Source organism: Amphibalanus amphitrite, unplaced genomic scaffold (genome assembly GCF_019059575.1).
Source record: "Amphibalanus amphitrite isolate SeventyFive unplaced genomic scaffold, NRLGWU_Aamphi_draft 001191F_arrow, whole genome shotgun sequence".
Lineage (NCBI taxonomy): Eukaryota > Metazoa > Arthropoda > Thecostraca > Balanomorpha > Balanidae > Amphibalanus > Amphibalanus amphitrite.
In genome coordinates this window covers 137,501-155,519 of record NW_024882685.1, presented here as the reverse complement: position 1 = coordinate 155,519, position 18,019 = coordinate 137,501, and the positions used below count along the sequence as shown (strand labels likewise).

The window sequence follows — 18,019 nt, the reverse complement described above, 5'->3', positions numbered from 1 at the left end:
AAAATTATAATGCCCGTCATAGCTACACAGACTATACAATCGGCTTAAAACGTGCAGCAATTGATCAGATCAACAGTATATACGTAGAGTACCTCTACCTGGAAATTTCAATATCACTGTCCACTGACCTAGGGTTCTGTTGATTTTGCGACCTCAGACCACCAGCACGGCAAATCATTTATTTTGTCAAATTCGGGCTTCTAAACATTTTCCTACCCAGCAACGCAAATTTACGCCTCAATCGCCGGCCAGCGCAGCATAGGCATCTTTGTTATCTACGTTGTTTGCGCCTGCAGTAATACTGTACCGCAATAACCATTATCTTCATCTTTCACCCATAGATGGCAGTAGCAAAGCGCCTGCATCTATGCTGTGCCGCAGTGCTCTTACAATACGAGCTGAGCAATGAGCATTGAGCAAGTAAGTGATATTGAAATCATAGGCGGCGGAACGAGGGGGGCACCGGGGCACCGTGTCCCCCTTTGATTTTGGCATTTTAACATAGCCCTTTCCATGCAACAAAGAATGGGACCAAAAGTCGGCAGTGCCCCCCTTTAATTGAAGGTGTAGGAGCCCGAATTTGACAAAATAAATGATTTGCCGTGCTGGTGGTCTGAGGTCGCAAAATCAACAGAACCTTAGGTCAGTGATATTGAAATTTCGAGGTAGAGGTAGGTACTCTACGTATATACTGTTGATCTTATCAATTGCTGCACGTTTTAAGCCGATTGTATAGTCTGTGTAGCTATGACGGGCATTATATGTAATTTTTCCTAAGGTAAGGCCACTTGGACGTAACCTGGTGACCTAACCTTGTGCGACCTAAGTCTGAAAGTTATGCAGCATTTGTGAAAAAGATGTATGAAAAGGTGTGCCAAAAACGGTGGCGCTACACAACGCCGTTTTCGAGATATTTACATAAATCCACATAGGGTGTCCAAGCATCCCCACCGCCCGGCGCGGATAATTTTTTGCACGTGCAGAGCGCACCTTTGGGGGCCACCAGGAGATGGGTATGCTCAATAACTATGCTGGGATACATTCTGGGTGGCCTGTGTAAATTTGGCACTTTGAGCTTGCCAGCGCTACCCGCCCTACCCGCATATGTGACACCTGGAGTGCAACATCAAAAGGTTTGCACGTGCACAGCACGTGCACCGTGTACCCCAGCACGCCTATTTGTACATCACCTTAAAGCGCGTGTCCAGTAGTGTCAGTGTGCCAAATTTGGTGTGCCTAGGTCAAGGTTTTCCGGAATCGGAGGATGCCTCCTCAAAACATGTTTTTCGCCACTAGCGCGTGCATTCCGCACCCCCTGATGCCGAGCATACCATATGTTAGTGGTCGAGCACTGGGACATGTGACCTGTGAGTTTGGCACCTGTGCCGCCCTTCGTTTGATTTGAAGCGTCGCTTAAAGGTTTTTGTCCTTTGTAAGTTTGTTGGCACGTGGCACGCGCCATGTGACACCGGGTGACATGTGACACCCATCATCAACTGCCTCAAGGAATTACCCGTCGAACGGTACCACCAGCATCTCGATCCAATCATCCGTTTGGACGCAATTCTAATTGTATTGGCTCGATGACCTTCCAGAGCACGTTTTTTTGGCAACGTAAAATGGCGCCTTCTCGGCTTCACCTGAATGGAGGTGGTTGCGGGTCCAGTTTATTTATACGTCCGTGGCCACAATACATGGTGCAGAGCGAGTGCAGGACGCACTTTTCCATATCTCTGTGAGGAAATGCAAAAAAAAAATAATTAAAAGCTTGCATAATAATTCAACTCCGCAGTAACGTCAAGATGCAAAAATAATAATTCGGCTTCAGAGTACTACGATGCAAAAAGTTCAGGGTCAAAAACTGCACGCTCATGGATTTTAATTCCAATTTAGATATAATTCAATATTTGCCATCTCTTACAAATGTTGATTTTAAACGTTCCACTGTTACCTCAATTATAAAATCAGGGGATAATTCAATCTTTCTCGGGCAATGAATTCAGATTCGTCAGCTGATGTTGTCATGTCGACTCAGATTCTTGAAATTTCAAGTCACTTATTTTGCGTTAAAATAAAGTATTTGCAGAGAGGAAAGAACACCAAATGTTGCCCAAATTTTCTTTCCTTCCATCGCAGTGGAAAACTAGTGCGTTCAGCCCGTCCAGTGGGGCCTATGCCAGATCCCCACCCTCTTCCTACCTACGGCGCCCTTCCCACCAGGCCGACTCGGCCGGTTCACACTTCACCAAGCACCAACACCCTACCAAGCGGGCCACCGAGGCGCGTAACCACAGCAGGGCGGGGGCGTGAATGGGGGGCGAGGGCATGAACGAGGGCAGGGCGGGGGGGGGAGGGCGAGGGGACTGGCACCTACCGGCCGCGTGCGCTGCATCTGATTCAGTCCTGTCGTCTCATCCTCCTCTGCTTCGCCTCCCACTCTGGAACGGACAGAGACGGTTGCAGGTCATTATAGAGGCACAACGCGGAGTTTCAATACACATTACAAAGCCAGTCAGAAGAGCGAGTGAAGTCAAAGGCATTAGGAATGAACAAGAAGACATCAATAAGAAGACACCAAGAAGACATAAAGGGTGTCTATTTTCACTATGTGAGTTCAGTGGCGACAAAATCGTCAGTTGCCACTGCTCAGAATGCTGAGTCATACAACGACGCACGGCGAAGACGTCAACAACGCTGAGCGGTATACCTCACCACGCCACTCAGGATAACAGCGCATAAAAGCCAGATAGGGACGAACACCGAGATAACCGCAGTGGGGCGATCCTGAACATGAGTAAACACACATAAATAGGCCATCTTTACACGGAAAACCTGCCGCCACCTGACGAGGTGACTGAACTCCCCCAAACTTCCCAATAGATACGTCCTAGTTGCCACAGCTGGCCGTTACGAACCGTGCTCAGTGTGACACTTCCCTAATGTCATCACATCATGTAAAAAATATGTAAATAATAATCATGTAAATGTCCTCTCGGGTCAATTATCGCCAGCCCGGTCCGCGAACGTCCTCCGAGTAATACAATCGGTTCAGCGCTGGTCTGAATTTACCCTGCCGCTCCTATGGGAAAGCCAGCCAGCCGCTTCCCACTACAGCCACTAAATGGAACAAACCGTTCCGATACCACTCTGATTAAATAGTAAAAGTCCGTTGGGATGGGATGCAGTTGCTAACTTGGTCAAGGCACTAGACAACTTCCTAGCCAAATTACAATCGAAAGAACGCACGACCCGACTACAGATAAGTTAAGCCACCATAAAGTGGTATCAGTATTACCGAGAATGGCTGAGCTAACTAAGACATACGGCTACCAATCGGGGCCTGAACGCTTCGACTAACATCGGCAACAGCCATTCCATTTGAAGACCAACTCCGTCGATCGATCGATCTGACCTGGCGTTGTCCGGCGTCCCCAATGGAGCGGACACGTCTGCCGCAATGGCCGTGCAATGAGTCAGCGTCACAGGGCGACCCAACGTCACTAAATCACTGTCGTCACAGGGCGGCTCTACGTCACTGGATCGGAGACGTCACGGGGTGACCCAGCGTCACTGACGTCACGAGCGAGTCACGTCACTAATGCCGGGTGCGGCTCTGGTGTGGCATACACCGGCTGATCCCGCTGATACACCGGCTGATCCCCGCTCAGAGGACTGATTGCAGGCATGAGGACAATCTCACACGGCCTGCCTACATCAATGTCCACTATCCCACCAACCATACGCTATCGGTCTAGTCATACAGAATCGGACCAGAGCGTGTCCAGGACATCCTCACAGCATCACAATGCCGTTAACTTTTGATCTGCAAACAAAACATAATTTGTCTGGCCCGCTTTCTATTCCACATGGTCCACCGCAGACTGGCGATAGTTACAAATTTCTGTCTGACTCGCTGAAATCCCGGACCGTCTACCCGACGGAGACCTCCTCCACCACGGACTGGCGATATTTTCACCCTGCCTGACCCGACTTACAAAATTTCCGCCTTATCCGCTTCACACGTTCGACAGATTTAGCACCGTCTCGGCAAATCTGGTTACCGATATTCTTGTCCGCCCGATATCGACTTACGAAAGTTCCGGTGTGTCCCAACCCAAACACTCCCACTCCCGACTCGCGTCATGCCCAGCCAGACTCACGATATACCTCCGTCCCAGTCCGACCCGACTCACGAAACCTCGCCTTACCTAATCACGACTCACGACAGTCCGCCCCGACTCACCATACACTCCCTCCTCGCCCCGCCCACTACTCACGGCGCACTACCCAGTACCCACTCATGGTACACTCCCGACTTACAGTAGACTTTCGACTCACCATACAATCTTTATCTCCTTCCGAACCGACTCACGCTATTCCCACTCCCGTCCCCCTCCGCCCCCGACTCACGGTATTCCCAGCCACAGCAGCAGCTGCGTGGTGAGCCCGCCGTAGACGACAGTGACCGCCACAATGATGGACGTGGCCGTGAGGATCGTCTGCCGGCCCACTGAGTATGTGTTGCGAATGGCCAGAGCGAAGGCGATCGCACCACGAAGTCCTGAGGGAAAACGAAGGGTATGTAAGCTTTCAGCATCCCTGAAGGAAACGGAGGGGGAAGTTAGCCTTCAGAAACCCCGAGGAAAACGGATATCATGCTAGCCTTTAGCAGCCCTGAGGAAAACGAAGGGGTGTTAAAATTTACCAGACCCGGTTTAAGTCGCAAATCGATACAAAGGTCAGCCGGGTCAAGTGGGAAGCGTTTGTGATGCGAACAGGAAGCGCTACTCGAAGGCACTATCTCAGACGCTGGACAGCTCTCGTGTCTGAGACGAGAAACCCTGTGAATGTTAATGAGCCGGCTCCACGCCCGGGGAGACCTAGCCTTCTCTCTACACCTGACATTGGTAAGACGCTGTGTAAGAATGAGAACCCCAGAAGCCAAGTGAGCGGTTAAGCGGCTCCCAAGCGCTTACAAAGATGAGGACCACCCTGTGCGGGAGCTATTCGTATTCGTAGCGGTATTGTCACTCACCATAACACGAACATAACTCAACAATTCCCGAGTCGATTTAATTAAAATGACAGTAAAAGGACATTCATAAGCCAAAACTATCTCAATATCTGGCATCTGCATCGAATGAAATGTTTTCCGGGTATCTTCTTTTGCTTAAATGCAGAAGTAAGGGGCGATGTGCCCAACTTGCCTGAAATATTTGATGTCTTACCAGGCGTTTGGGGTCAATACACCATTGCACATTCGTTTAAAGTAGGGACGACAGACCAGCAGGTTCACCAATTCGCAGCGAGATGGACCAAGACGGTGAGCCCGCAGCAGCTTCCGGGTCATGATGGCCTTATTGGAATTCAGCGGATGGACAGAATGACATTCGCTGGGGAAATAGGCCGCGGCTGGATCCGCTAATACAACCACCGCGAGACAATGGGCAAATGCAATTTACACAAGAGCTGAAGCCGCGAATGATGCAGCTAATGCAACGACCAATTAAACTGAACTCATCAAGATATTCACTCATATTACCTGGCTTAACTTCAACAAAGGCGAGCGCAAATGCCAATCTAAACAGCAATTGTGAATCCATATGCATCAATTTCACATAGAAGCGAGCACTTAAAAGCTAAGACCACAAGGGTACCACAGATATTGCTTTCAGAGCATTATCAAGCTTGCTCCTGCGCCAGCCAAAATCCTCACAAATCCTGACATTGAATTGTTTTCTGAGAGCCTCTAGAAAAGCCCAGCCGAGACCGGGTCAGCACCCTAGCTGAATACTAACTGAGTCCAGATTCTCCCGAATTGTTGTAAACTAGGGTAGCGGAGAAAGTGGTTGAGTTAGGAGGTTAATTTGGGAAATGAAGATAGAAAAGAAAGAAAGACAGTAAAAAGAAACAAGTACAGAACGATTTTGAGGAAAATGTGCGTGAGTGAAGTGAGTAAGTGAGAGCAGTATGAGAGAAGAGAGAGGAAAAAAGAGAGAAAAGAGAGAGAGAGAGAGAGAGAGAGAGAGAGAGAGAGAGAGAGAGAGAGAGAGAGGGGAGAGAGAGAGAGAGAGTGAGTGAGTGAGTGAGTGAGTGAGTGAGTGAGTGAGTGAGTGAGTGAGTGAGTGAGTGAGTGAGTGAGTGAGTGAGTGAGTGAGTGAGTCAGTGAGTCAGTGAGTGAGTGAGTGAGAGAGTGAGAGTAAGAGAGCCCGAGAAAGGGAGAGCGAGAGCGGGAGCATAATTACTCACCTGCCAGGAACATCATATGCTGGAAGTTGAGAGGTATCTTGGGGTTTCGTCGCAAGTTCAGCAGCCACGAGAGCGGGTAAATGTTGAGAAGACGTCCGACGAACAGGGAGATCTGCGAGCGGTGGTGTTAAGGAAGGAACTGCCATCCAGGTATTGACCCGAGCCAACCGCGGTCGGCTGACTAAGGCAGAACGGCGACTCACCGCCCCCTGTCCCAACTATGGGGACTGTGGATTTCAGAGAAGCCTGCCGAGTGCAGATAGTTTTCACGCAGAGAACGGGTGTCAAGTTGCGGCAGCTGCAGTGCTGGCTGCGACTCTCGCATCATCTGTCGCAGGGATTTACCACGCGGAGGTTGCAATTACAAACACGAAGCGAGCTGTGTAAGGCTTGTGGGCGTGCAATTACGAGGCTTGACATTTAGTACTCGAAGTGAAACATAAGTGTGTCGAGTGCACAGTAGCTGATCCCCCTCAGAGAGAATCTTCAGACCTAATTGAAACTGTATGTGGTTTTTCATTTGGATATATGATTCCTGTCAGTGTCAATTAAACGCTCTAGCCGCAACTACGAAGCCCGTCAAAGTTCACGTCTTCGAAAAGGATACGAAAGCGCAGCCGATGAAGGCGAAGTCCCACTGGTGCTTGGGGAAGGTAAAGAGCGATACGCCGATGTAGCTGAAGATGAAGTTCTCCGTCAGGAAGTTGATGAGCTCGAAGAAGTCCTTGGTGCGCACCCTGGCCTCATCAGAGAGGTTGTTGTAAGTGTAGTGGGCCTGGCAGATACCGCAGAATAGGACGGCAACGATTCCTGTAGGCAGGGAACGGAGGCAGGGGGTTAGTCAAACAACGAGACAATTGTGTTTATCCACGGATACCGCATAGTGATAACAGCCGCCGAGCTTTGGCAGTTTCTTGACCACACCACATCATCGGCTATTATTTGTTTAAATACCGTGATCAGTCCAACACTGGGCAAATAGTCAATCGCTCACCATTGTAAATTTAACACGTGAATGTCTCCAAAATAACGCTGGAATGCATGATCAAATGTACCGGATGGATACCATCAGATACAACTCAAGTTTCTAGCGCATATCAGCATACTCATAGGGCATAACCTTGGCAAGAGAGATAAAGTGTAAACACGGCTGTGTAATCGCTCGACATGCGTAATAACAAGACCGGGGTGGAGGAATACTTGTAAACGCAGTAAAAGCCTCAAACTGTGTGCTACCAGAATTATGACTAATGTAGAAACTGGAAAAATGTTGAGAAAATTGAGCGTCTTAGGTGACTCGTAATATTGCAATCACGTGATTTAACATCAGCTTAGCGGCGAGGGTGATACGTGATATTCAACGTTGAACTCCATCCGTCGTGGTGCCTTTGCCCTCCCAGCTGCGCAAGGCGCCGTCCCAGGTGACCGAGTAAAAACACCTGAGAGTATCGATTTCACCGGGCTTCGGCCGTGGCCGGGCGTCAAGGGCGCAGCCGACGGCGGTGGAATCGGGAAAATGGGCGGGTCAGAGTACTGGGATAGGGAGAGGGAAAGGGGACAGGGCAGGGAAGGAACGGGGACGGGCACAGGGAAAGGAACGAGATGGTGACGGGGAAGGGATTAGAAGGGGCATGGGGATTGGGACAGGGCCGGGCAGGGACGGGAAAGAACAAGGCGAGACGGGGGCGGGAATAAGGAGGAGGACTAGCACAAGAAGGGACGAGAAAGAACAAAGACGACAACTAAGAGAGGGGCGAAGACAAGAAGGGACTGGGACAGAATGGCGACGCTGACGCCAGCAGTGACCGGGAACGGAGACGAAAATAGTGAGCTGCGTTGGTTACTGCATATAATTGCTAATTCTTCACCTCCGTCGAATCTGAAGTCACCCCACAAAAGCAGCAGGAGGCATTCACAAAACATACCGCAAGTCCCCGTAAACTGCTGCATCACGCAAAAAAATAGAGGGAGGGGTGAAGGGAGAGGAGAGAAAGAGTGACACAGCCATCCCAGTTCGACAAAACCAGGTGCATGAAACGGGACAGAGGAATTTTTTAGCTCAGCGATCCCAATCGGCACAAGGCAACTGACGACCGCCGTCCCATGAATATGCGGGAGGTCCTTTTATCCTCACAGGTGGAACGCCTTGCTATAGACCGCCGCGAAAAGACAGGACTGAGTTTAAGAGGGTGTTTAAAGGGACATCGCAATTAAAGTAACGCCTGCAGTCGGCTAAACTCTAAAAAGGCTCCCGTGTCAGTGAGGGGCTCACGAAGTAGCATGTTCAGAGTCGGTTCTGGCTGGCATATGCTTGTCGCAGTGGGTAGGAACAGAGGGGTAAAAAAGACAACTACTATGCGTTTCAGACCCTGTGGAACAGTCCTTTTCGGCTATTTCTCGTTGTATATGCGTTTGATTTTAACCAAACTTTGGCATTGGTAGTTTGAGATCCCTACCTAATTTTTATCAATATGGTCTATTAACGAAAAATGAAAAATAAAGGCACTTGTCATTGACTGATAATGTTAAGGTCGTCAGAGCCCTGCTTAGAGGCTGACACAGGCTGGACGCTGTCTCCCCTCTGATTGGTCGAGACGCACTAGCACACTGCGGCTTGGCTCCGCCCACTTGCGGTCCAGCCTCGGGTCATGTCGGCGGCATTCGCAGTCCGGCCGGCCGGCGTGCGGGCCGCGCACGCAGCGCAGCGGTGTGGAGCACTTGTTTGCATGTCATGAACTTTTAATAAGTTGTTCTACGACAAATAAGGACGGAGGTAGAAAGAGAAAGGAAAAGGAGACAAAGTGACAATGAGACGAACGGTAAACGTTGGCTAGTGGACAGCAAACAATATGCATATAGCCGCTAGAGCAGAGACAGGAGAGACAAAGACGATAGACCAGAGATAAGTGACGAAGATAGAGATTAGGCTATAGACGAGAGATAATATACTACCAGTAAAACGCCTTTTGGGCGAAGAACGAGCGAGCGAGATAGTGAGCCCTGCACGTGCGGAAGGGCGAGAGGGTGCTTCCAACGGGCTTGCGCAAAGCACCCTTCTAACCGGTCGCTAGCGGTGCGCCAAATTTGAACGCAATCGGCCCAGCCGTTCCTGAGATCTGGAAGCGGCATTCTGCACGTGCGCACGTGCAATCGGGGTCCAAAATGACTTTTGCACGGCACCCTACTAACTGGTCCCCAGCCGTGTACCAAATTTGAACGCAATCGGCCCAGCCGTTCTCGAGATCTGGAAACGCCCCCTGCACGTGCGCACGTGCAGTAGCACCCTAACCGCAACACATGAGAATGCATTGCCTGGTGGGTGCCTACCTGTATGCCAAGTTTCAGCGAAATCGCCCCAGTAATTACCGAGTTACTGAAATGGGAACAAATTTGGCACCTCTTATTGTTGTATTTTGCACGTGCACTGGGGGTGACCCACATGCATCGAGAGTATCCTATTTTGGGTAGAAGGGATGCTGGTACCCTATAAAAATTACCGCAAGTCAATCGCCCAAGCGGCTGCTGAGATATGAGCCTCTCAAAATCACTACTTTTGCAAAACAGCTTGAACACCCTTGACTTTTCACGTGGCACGTGCCACGACGGTCACTGAGATGTATCAAAAGTAGTCAATTACGGGGTAGAAGGGATGGGGCTACCCAACAAAAAAGACCGCAGGCCAATCGGTCCAGCGGTTGCTGAGATATAAGCCTCTCAAAAGCGTTACAGGCCGGGCCGGGCCGGGCCGGGCCGCTCATACTGAGATTTTTCCGTTATATTGAAAAGACTCACTTCGCTCGCTGCGCTCGCTCGCTCGTAATAAACGTATAGACGAGAGACTGACAAGGGGGAGTGAAGGACGGGAGATCATGAACTCTCGATATTGCATATCTACATTTTCAGATTGAGTTATCCTATATTTTCCCTGTTTTATTGTTTTTCGGACCTAAGATCTATCAACAACATTCTGAAAGCATTGTGGAAATGTCATAGAAAGATTTACCTATTATTTTCACCCCCCCCCCCAAAAAAAATATTCTTAAAAAAACGAAATACCTACAAGTATCTATGTGGATATCTTCAATTAAATAAGGCCGTTGAATGCAAAGACAGGCCGATGAACTCTGTCCCGTTACTCCTTAAATGCACAATAGCCTGTAGGAAAACGGCTGCGGAGAGGCTCGCTATAAATTATTGAAAGTAAGATTATTTTAAGTCTGCATAGGGAATAACATTCTGTAGCTAGGAGTGCTTATTGTTTTATACATACACCGTCGCGATCTGCATTGTATTCTTCATCCTTATTCTCTCCGCGCGAGATACGGCATTTACAATATTCACGCAATGATGCCTGCGTTAGCGTGTGTCTCGTTCCAGTCCGTCAGAGCTCCGCACCGCTCTGACCCCGAGCGGCGAATGACCGGTCCCGGTGTCGCGGCACAGTGGGCGGAGCTTAGCTGCGGCGCAACAGCTGACGCTGCAACGCCATGCTAGCCTCTACCACGGTGCAGAGTTTTCCGATCAATTTTTACCATTACAAGTCAACGACAAGTGCCTTTCATTTTGACATTTTGTTAAAAGACCATATTAGTAAAAATTAGGTAGGCCCTTGAAACACATTGTGTCAAAGTTTGGTTGAAATCAAGCGTATAGGTAACGAGAAAGGGCCAAAAAGGACTGTTCCAGAGGGTCTGAAATGCGTAGTAACTACGTTCGAGTTTGTAATACAATATCCGCTGATAGGTAAAGAACTCTCTTCTAGTTCAAGGACACGTCCCTGCGTAAGTGTAGTTCAACGCAGCCAGTCAAGATACAACTACCATAAATATTCGTTGAGACTTGAGAGCTGCCGTCCACTGCTTCCACTCGTTTAAAAAAGGTCCCTCCCTGCCTCTCTTCCCTCTCCTCTACCCTATTCCACCCTCCCTTTCCCCACCCTCCCCATTATCCTCCCACCTGTGAGATCGGCCGCCTCGGCGATCAGGAACGACGAGTAGCTCATCAGCAGGAACAGCGAGCTCTCTAGCAGCGGAAAGTCGCGGATGTGCGTGAACTTGGTCAGCAGCGCCGTGGCGCAGCCCATCACCGAGCCCAGCAGGAACGACGAGCAGAACACGTAGAAGAAGAGGCCGATCGCCTTCAGGAACGCAATCGCCTCGAACCCGTCCGCCGCCGTGGCGTACAGCTTGGCGTAGTTCTCGATGGCTCTGGGGGACGGGAGGGGTAGGTACAGGGTGTCCCATAAGTTCGTTCTCACCTTTTATTTGCATGTAAAACACAGTACATTGCGTTTTGATATGTTTATAACCCCTCAATGTGCTCCCCATTTCATAAGCAAACACATGAATACATGCTGCGACATGCCAACCGGCATGTTTGGCAGTATAGCAGGCTTGAAGTTAGCCCAGACTGACTTGGCATGCGCCGTGAGCTCCTCAATGCTGGAACACCGCTTCGCTTCGACGAGCCTCGATTTCAATATTCCCAACACATTTTTATGAAATTTGGATCTGATGAGTTGCCTGGGATGTGATCTTGCCACACACGCCTATCACAGTCTCCTGGCACTGCTTTTATGCTTTGCTTGACCTCTGCACTGATGCACTGTCTTGCTTGAAGATGGGCCTACGACCTCCCGGATGCCATTTTCTACTAAAAAAAATGTGGTCATACTTGCGGTTCAAGTTAAGCTAGAAAGCTGAAACTCCTCCTAGATCTTCTTGGAGAAGCATTCTGCGTCCCAAGACTGTTTCTGGAGCATCATTCGCAACGTGATCAGTGTCTGGACGCATATTACCCCACATTACCGTGACCCTGGCCTTTTGCATAGGAATAAAGCTGGATGACACAAAGGCCTTTTCCGTCGCCCATATGGGACCGTTTTGGGGTTTGGACGGGTGTTTTATCTCGAGCACGGACTAGGTAGTCCAGATGACCACATTGATGTCATCGACTCTTCAGTTTGTTTTAGCCTCAGGCATAACGAAACACATGTTTGGCCATTTTAAGACGTTTTTGACTGTTTTGAGCCCTCCGGTAAGTAGAGCTTAAGTCACCTTGAGTTAGGTACCTCGAAATGATACTCTTAGACAGCTGGTAATACATCCTGAAAAGCCTGTTTACCAACTATCTAACGCTAAGACCTTTTTGACGGCCATTTTGGCGCCACACAGTTTTGGCCACATGGCTCACTCGTGAAAGCTGACAAAAAGAGAGCATAAACTTGCAGCGATTGACTCCCGACAAATCATCGGCGTCACTTGTTGACTGTGCGTCCAGTTAGCGACAGACATTGGCTACATACTGGATGGCCTCAATCACCCTCAACCGTCGTGAATGGCCCAGTGCGGTCTAAATACCGAGACGTTCCCGTATCAGAGACCTCTATGTTGCGGCGTAAGCCGTCTCCAAAGGAAGTGAACTCTCTGGCAAAAAATATTTTGTCTAGACGAATTAGTTACCGTGGAGCACATTCACAGTTGCCATGGCAACCCCAAAAGCTCAGTTACAAAATAAATTAAGCGTGGCTTTAAATAAGAGAGCCTCTTAAAGAAAAATTTAGGTGAGAAGGAACTTATGGGACACCCTGTATGGTAAGAGCTGCCGTGGCGCATAACTTGGTGCAGTCCTCGATAGCTTTGGGGGTGGAAGACGTGTACTGCATATGGTGAGTGTATGTCGCATGGGTCCTGACCCCATACATATTCTGGTTTCGGATCAAACTGACCAAACCTTGACGAAGGCCGTCTGTCCATCATTCATCTGATACGCAACACGTCATAGAATGATAAGATAAAACACAATCAGAGGTCACGCTATCATACACGCTATCTGACCACCTGTACTGACAAACGTAAGATCGATTGCCCGTAAAACTTAATTCTTAAAACGACTTTAAGCTGTACCTGGCACATGAGCCGTCCAATACGTTCCGACAGGCCTGGGACGTTCGCAGTCCTCTCCCGCCGCCGCAGTCCCTCCCCATATGCATCTGCTCGACTCCGCCTCTCACCAGAGTCGTCCCTCGCCAATCCCACAGGCCCTCCTCATGAGCATTTACCAGCCCCGTCCCTTGCCATAAACCCCGCCAATCTCGCCAATCGCCACAATCCCTCACCAGTATCCCACCTCTCGCCATAACGTAGATCTCGACAGCCCTCATCCCTCACCATCAGCCCTCACCAGCCTCGTCCCTCAACAAAATCCCTCACCAGGCCCATCCCTCCACTCCCACTCACGTGACTAGTACGATGGCCACAGCGTCATTGAGAACCGACTCGCCGAAGACGAGGGCGTAAAGGTTGACGTCGACGTGTAGGTCGTTAAAGATGGCCAGAATGGTGACGGGGTCGGTAGCCGAGATGAGCGCGCCAAAGTACAGGCAGTCCAGTAAAGATGGTTTGTAGGTGAACAGGAGACCGAATGTGTACTGGACGCCGCTGAAACATGGAAGTAGGGATGGTAAACTAACGTAAACGTAACATGGCATGCATGTGGGATGGATTGCTTTGGTTATAGTGGAAAAGTTTTATTATGCAAAGCTAGAGTTATTAGTCAGTTATTATTAGTCAGTTTCGCAATATTGTGATATATCTGCAAGCATGCCAACAGCAAATCCATTATGACACCCACACGCTTCATTATAGTGATGCATGTTCTGACTCCCGACAACGCCAGTAATATGATGACAATGTCCGGAAAGCTATTGCACGCTGCGGCGAATAATGTCTCTGCATAATGGAATTATTGTCTAGACACAAAAGGCTTGCTGACTTCAGAGTTCTCAGCACTTTACCACATACTGAGGTAGACCAGTTAATGCATTCATTTAAGACTTGATGCCTTAGGAAAATAGTGATCGAGGCAGCGATATCAACATCGTTATGGAACCGGGTATTAAGCTGGTGAGCTATGAAGGCTGCACATTTTAGTTGACCGAATCGGATCTTGGCATACATTCCTCATAAGCCACATGGTCGTTACATAAACATAACACCCCGTCAGGATTTCAAATCAGCTGTGGTCGTTACATAAAACTTCTAGTAGAAGGTGTCTTTTCGCTGAGGTAAATTCTTTACCATAAACATTGTCAGCTCTGGAATGGAATCAAGCAACAAATTCCTAACAATACGCCACCAGCGGAATAGGTTCATCTAGCGGCCCGTCCACGGAGGATATTGTGTAACATCCGCCTTGCTCGACTTGCTGCCACACGGCCCTGATCGCACCATCACGTGCCGTCCACGCGCGCGGTGCTGACTCACGCAAGGAGTCACTGACAGTGGCCTGAGAGGAGAGGCGCACAGTGACTCACAACTGAGAGAGCGCCGGGAGACGCGACACGTTGCAAAATCTACTACTGGAAGACAGCGAGTCTACAGACCAGCGGCCCGGCCCCCAGTGAAGGTCAGGATACGGTGGAATTGAACGCACAGAGTCACCACACACTGGGTAGACATACCAGCGGCGCTTAGCACGAGAGTCAACTCGAGAAGAGCCACATGCGAGCCGTCAGGCGCTGGCCGGGGGCTGTATGGCGTCACGGGGAGTTGAAGAAGTGGTGAACATCGCACTGGTTATTGCACAATGTCGCGCGGACCATATCACAACAGCTCGGGGCATATGACCTCTTCTGACGTGCTGTGTAGCTTATTCCGCAATGCGAGCTGTTAGTTCCAAACCAGTGATCCGTGCGCTAGGTCGACAAACTCTGGGCGTCCACGTCTGAAGTTTGGGAAACTCGAGAGCGTCACGAGTGATCCCAGACCAAGGTCAATGGCGAACAATTTAAGCAATATCCGACAGATTGTACACCCACTACCAATCGCTACAATCGCTCCTGAATTCCTCGAGATACCCCGCACCGTGATAAGAATAGACACGCCACGACGCACCAGTGCTGAGACTAGGGAATCACGGTCATTGAAACGTGCAAAAGTAACACTTCTTAAACACGGAGCTGATACATGAAAGAAATGTAGGTTGTGGAAGAGTACCACGATGGAGACGTCTACTGAATATTTACAAGGAATACTGAATATTTATAAGATTTAATGAGGAATATGTCAATACCCAAAGCAATGACATAAGTCTACAGAAATATTAAATGATTACGTCACCAAGAAATATCCGTACTCCTGTGATAGCATAGCACATACCCGTCTACCAGCATGACTTTGCATGCATAATGAGCCTGACAAAAGAAAACCTGGCTCTTGGTAGAAGGTACTTCCCCGAGATACTCTAACGACCCGCCGCTCTCACTTCCACTTCCAGCCGGCAATCCCCGAGTTCTAAACTCCTTTCAAACTGAGATCACAGACTGATGGTACAGGCTCAGTCGCCATTCCGAGCAATATGCAGATTCCTACAGGTTGAAGGATGCTGGTTAGAAGGAGCTCATCTCGTGTCCACCGCCCTCCCTACCCCGGCTCTGTTGCACAGGTGAGGTCAGGACGACTCGTGGCTGTAACCCGATAACCAGGTGACCAGGGGCCGTATTCACGTCGATCATTTTCGTAAGAATTTTCTTAAGTTTGACCTACTTCTTAAGTAATTTTTTTTTATTCACGTTAACTCCGTCGATAAAAACATAAGAAGTGTCGACGTGAATACGGCCCCAGGCTGGCTGATGACCAGGCATTGACGTCACAAAATGACTCAACTATGATGCCTCATCACCACTGAGGCCGGCGACGACCACAGCACACTGGAATGCAGGTATGATTTGGCATCAGGTGTCCCCAGGACAGAATCGTCGCACTTCGCAGCGAAAAGGATTTAATAAAGCTTCGATAAACAACAAAAGTGTTTATCTTTGCTCATCAAACAACGTGATCAGGAAAAATCAACACATCTGATCACAGAACAAATGTCTGGTCATATACGTTGGTGGGTCACATCAGTTCAGTCAACTCTCATCCAGACACCACGGGCAATACGGTCGTCTTTCCGCTGACATGCACTGGAAACTCACCCGATCACAAACGCCGAGATGGTCGTGCCGATGAAGGCGAAGCACAGAATCGAGCCCAGGTTCCGGAAGAAGAATTTCTGCAACGATAGCAGGCGGGGCGGGACGGGGAGGGGGTATGAATGGCCCAATTACGGCAGTGGCAACAGCACAGCTGGCGGCGGCCGGGCCGGAACGGCGGCACAGCCGCGCGACGGGGCGGAAAAGGTCACCCGCTGCCGCCGACGCCCGGCCCAGGCTGGCCCACAGACACACCCGGGTACAATAAACGGTCGGAGCTCGACAGAACACACAGCCATGTGTTCCAGAACACACAGTCATGTGTTCCAACAGAGCACCGGACACGGGTCAGTCAACAGGACAGTTATTGGGTCGGACGGGCAGAGCCGATAGCGGTTACATCAGGCACGTGTACAGGAAATGTGACTGTCACGGTAATCCGCACCGGTAATAGCAAGTGACAAATGATACAGTCGATCGACCGCAAAACGACGGAGCATTACATCCAAGAGAGGATGATTTGCCGCAGCCACATCAATAAGTAGTCAGTGCGCATCAGAAGGGGATTTTGTATTGACTATTGCATTGTAATTCGTTTGCAATGCGCAGTTACTTTACCCAATGTCCACGTAGATGATAAGGTAGGTATCTACGTAATTGGCCGGTCGCATAAAACATTACAAAATCTACGGCAATTCGTCCATCACATATCACATCACTCAGCAAAACTCACGGCGGAAATATTACGGTGACAATAGGTACGCATTCCAGTGTGAAACAGCCACCAGCTGGTGGTCTTTATGACACTTGTGGTAACGTACTGGTACAGATAGGGTCTCTGTGGGCCATTACGGGCCACAGGTTGGCAGTCGTCAGGAAAGGAGCATCAGTCATCACCTCTCACTGCTGCTCATAACATCGTTACTCTAATGCTAAGAAAATGTCATGACCGCACTACCCTAGCATCCACTCCATCATTTTTATACTGCGTATCGCATAACGCCACAACTAACCACTTGAGCCAAAACCAGGGCTCACATGACCCACCCAGGCCTGTCAGTTGCCTTCCGGCTACATATCCATCCATCTGGCCGTCATGACACGAGCCACGTCCTCGGTGCCAGACGGACGTGACCCGCATATGATCCCCCTCCCTCCCTGGGCCCTCCCCCGCGCAATTGGCCGCGCACCACTCGGCAGGCTGTGTACACACAAACGGCCGACAAATGCCACGGTACGTCCGCCGCCTCCGCCGCCCGCCGGCCGGCCGGTATTGATCAGACCGGGCGAGACGGTCGCGGCGCAGCGGCGACCAGTCCGGCGCGGCGGCGGCGAGTGTGGCGCGACACGGCTTATTGCGGCAGACGGCCGGCGCCAGATCTCCGCCCAACGGCTCGGGACCCGGCACCACGGCCCGCCTGTCAGAGTCTCGGCCGACAGCCGTCACTGTGACCCAGTCTTACGAGTCTGGGAGGGGATTTTAGGGGTTTCTGTGTCGCTAGTACGAAGGTCACTCCCGCACATAGGCCATACTGAGTCATGTGCGTGCCATATGGTGGTCTGGTCTCTGTCTCACTATCTCACGGGACATATGGATAAGTAGGAGTACCAGACGCCACGTGACCTATAAGTTATAACGGCGACCACACCAAAAGTCACCCTGACCCAAGACTCACTCGTAAACAAACAGTACTAATCCACACTCAAACAGACATTACTACAGCTACAACGGTATTAGACAACTACTGAAAAATGACAGCCAACCGGAAGACGCCATTCTGGCATGCATCCTAGCTC

General features: G+C 49.9%; 1 protein-coding gene across 14 annotated transcripts in view; it reads right to left on the bottom strand.

Moving 5' to 3' along the window:
• LOC122370976 (sodium/hydrogen exchanger 7-like) overlaps positions 1–18,019 on the bottom strand; it is a 41,196-nt gene that overhangs the window by 13,863 nt on the left and 9,314 nt on the right. For all 14 annotated transcript variants that reach the window (XM_043346988.1, XM_043346990.1, XM_043346995.1 and 11 more), the window contains 7 exons: positions 16,226–16,302; positions 13,488–13,688; positions 11,206–11,456; positions 6,857–7,059; positions 6,250–6,361; positions 4,411–4,561; positions 2,375–2,438 (listed from right to left, as the gene is read on the bottom strand). In XM_043346988.1, coding sequence (XP_043202923.1) covers positions 2,375–2,438; positions 4,411–4,561; positions 6,250–6,361; positions 6,857–7,059; positions 11,206–11,456; positions 13,488–13,688; positions 16,226–16,302 — 1,059 coding nt within the window. The remainder of the gene's footprint in view (positions 1–2,374; positions 2,439–4,410; positions 4,562–6,249; positions 6,362–6,856; positions 7,060–11,205; positions 11,457–13,487; positions 13,689–16,225; positions 16,303–18,019) is intronic.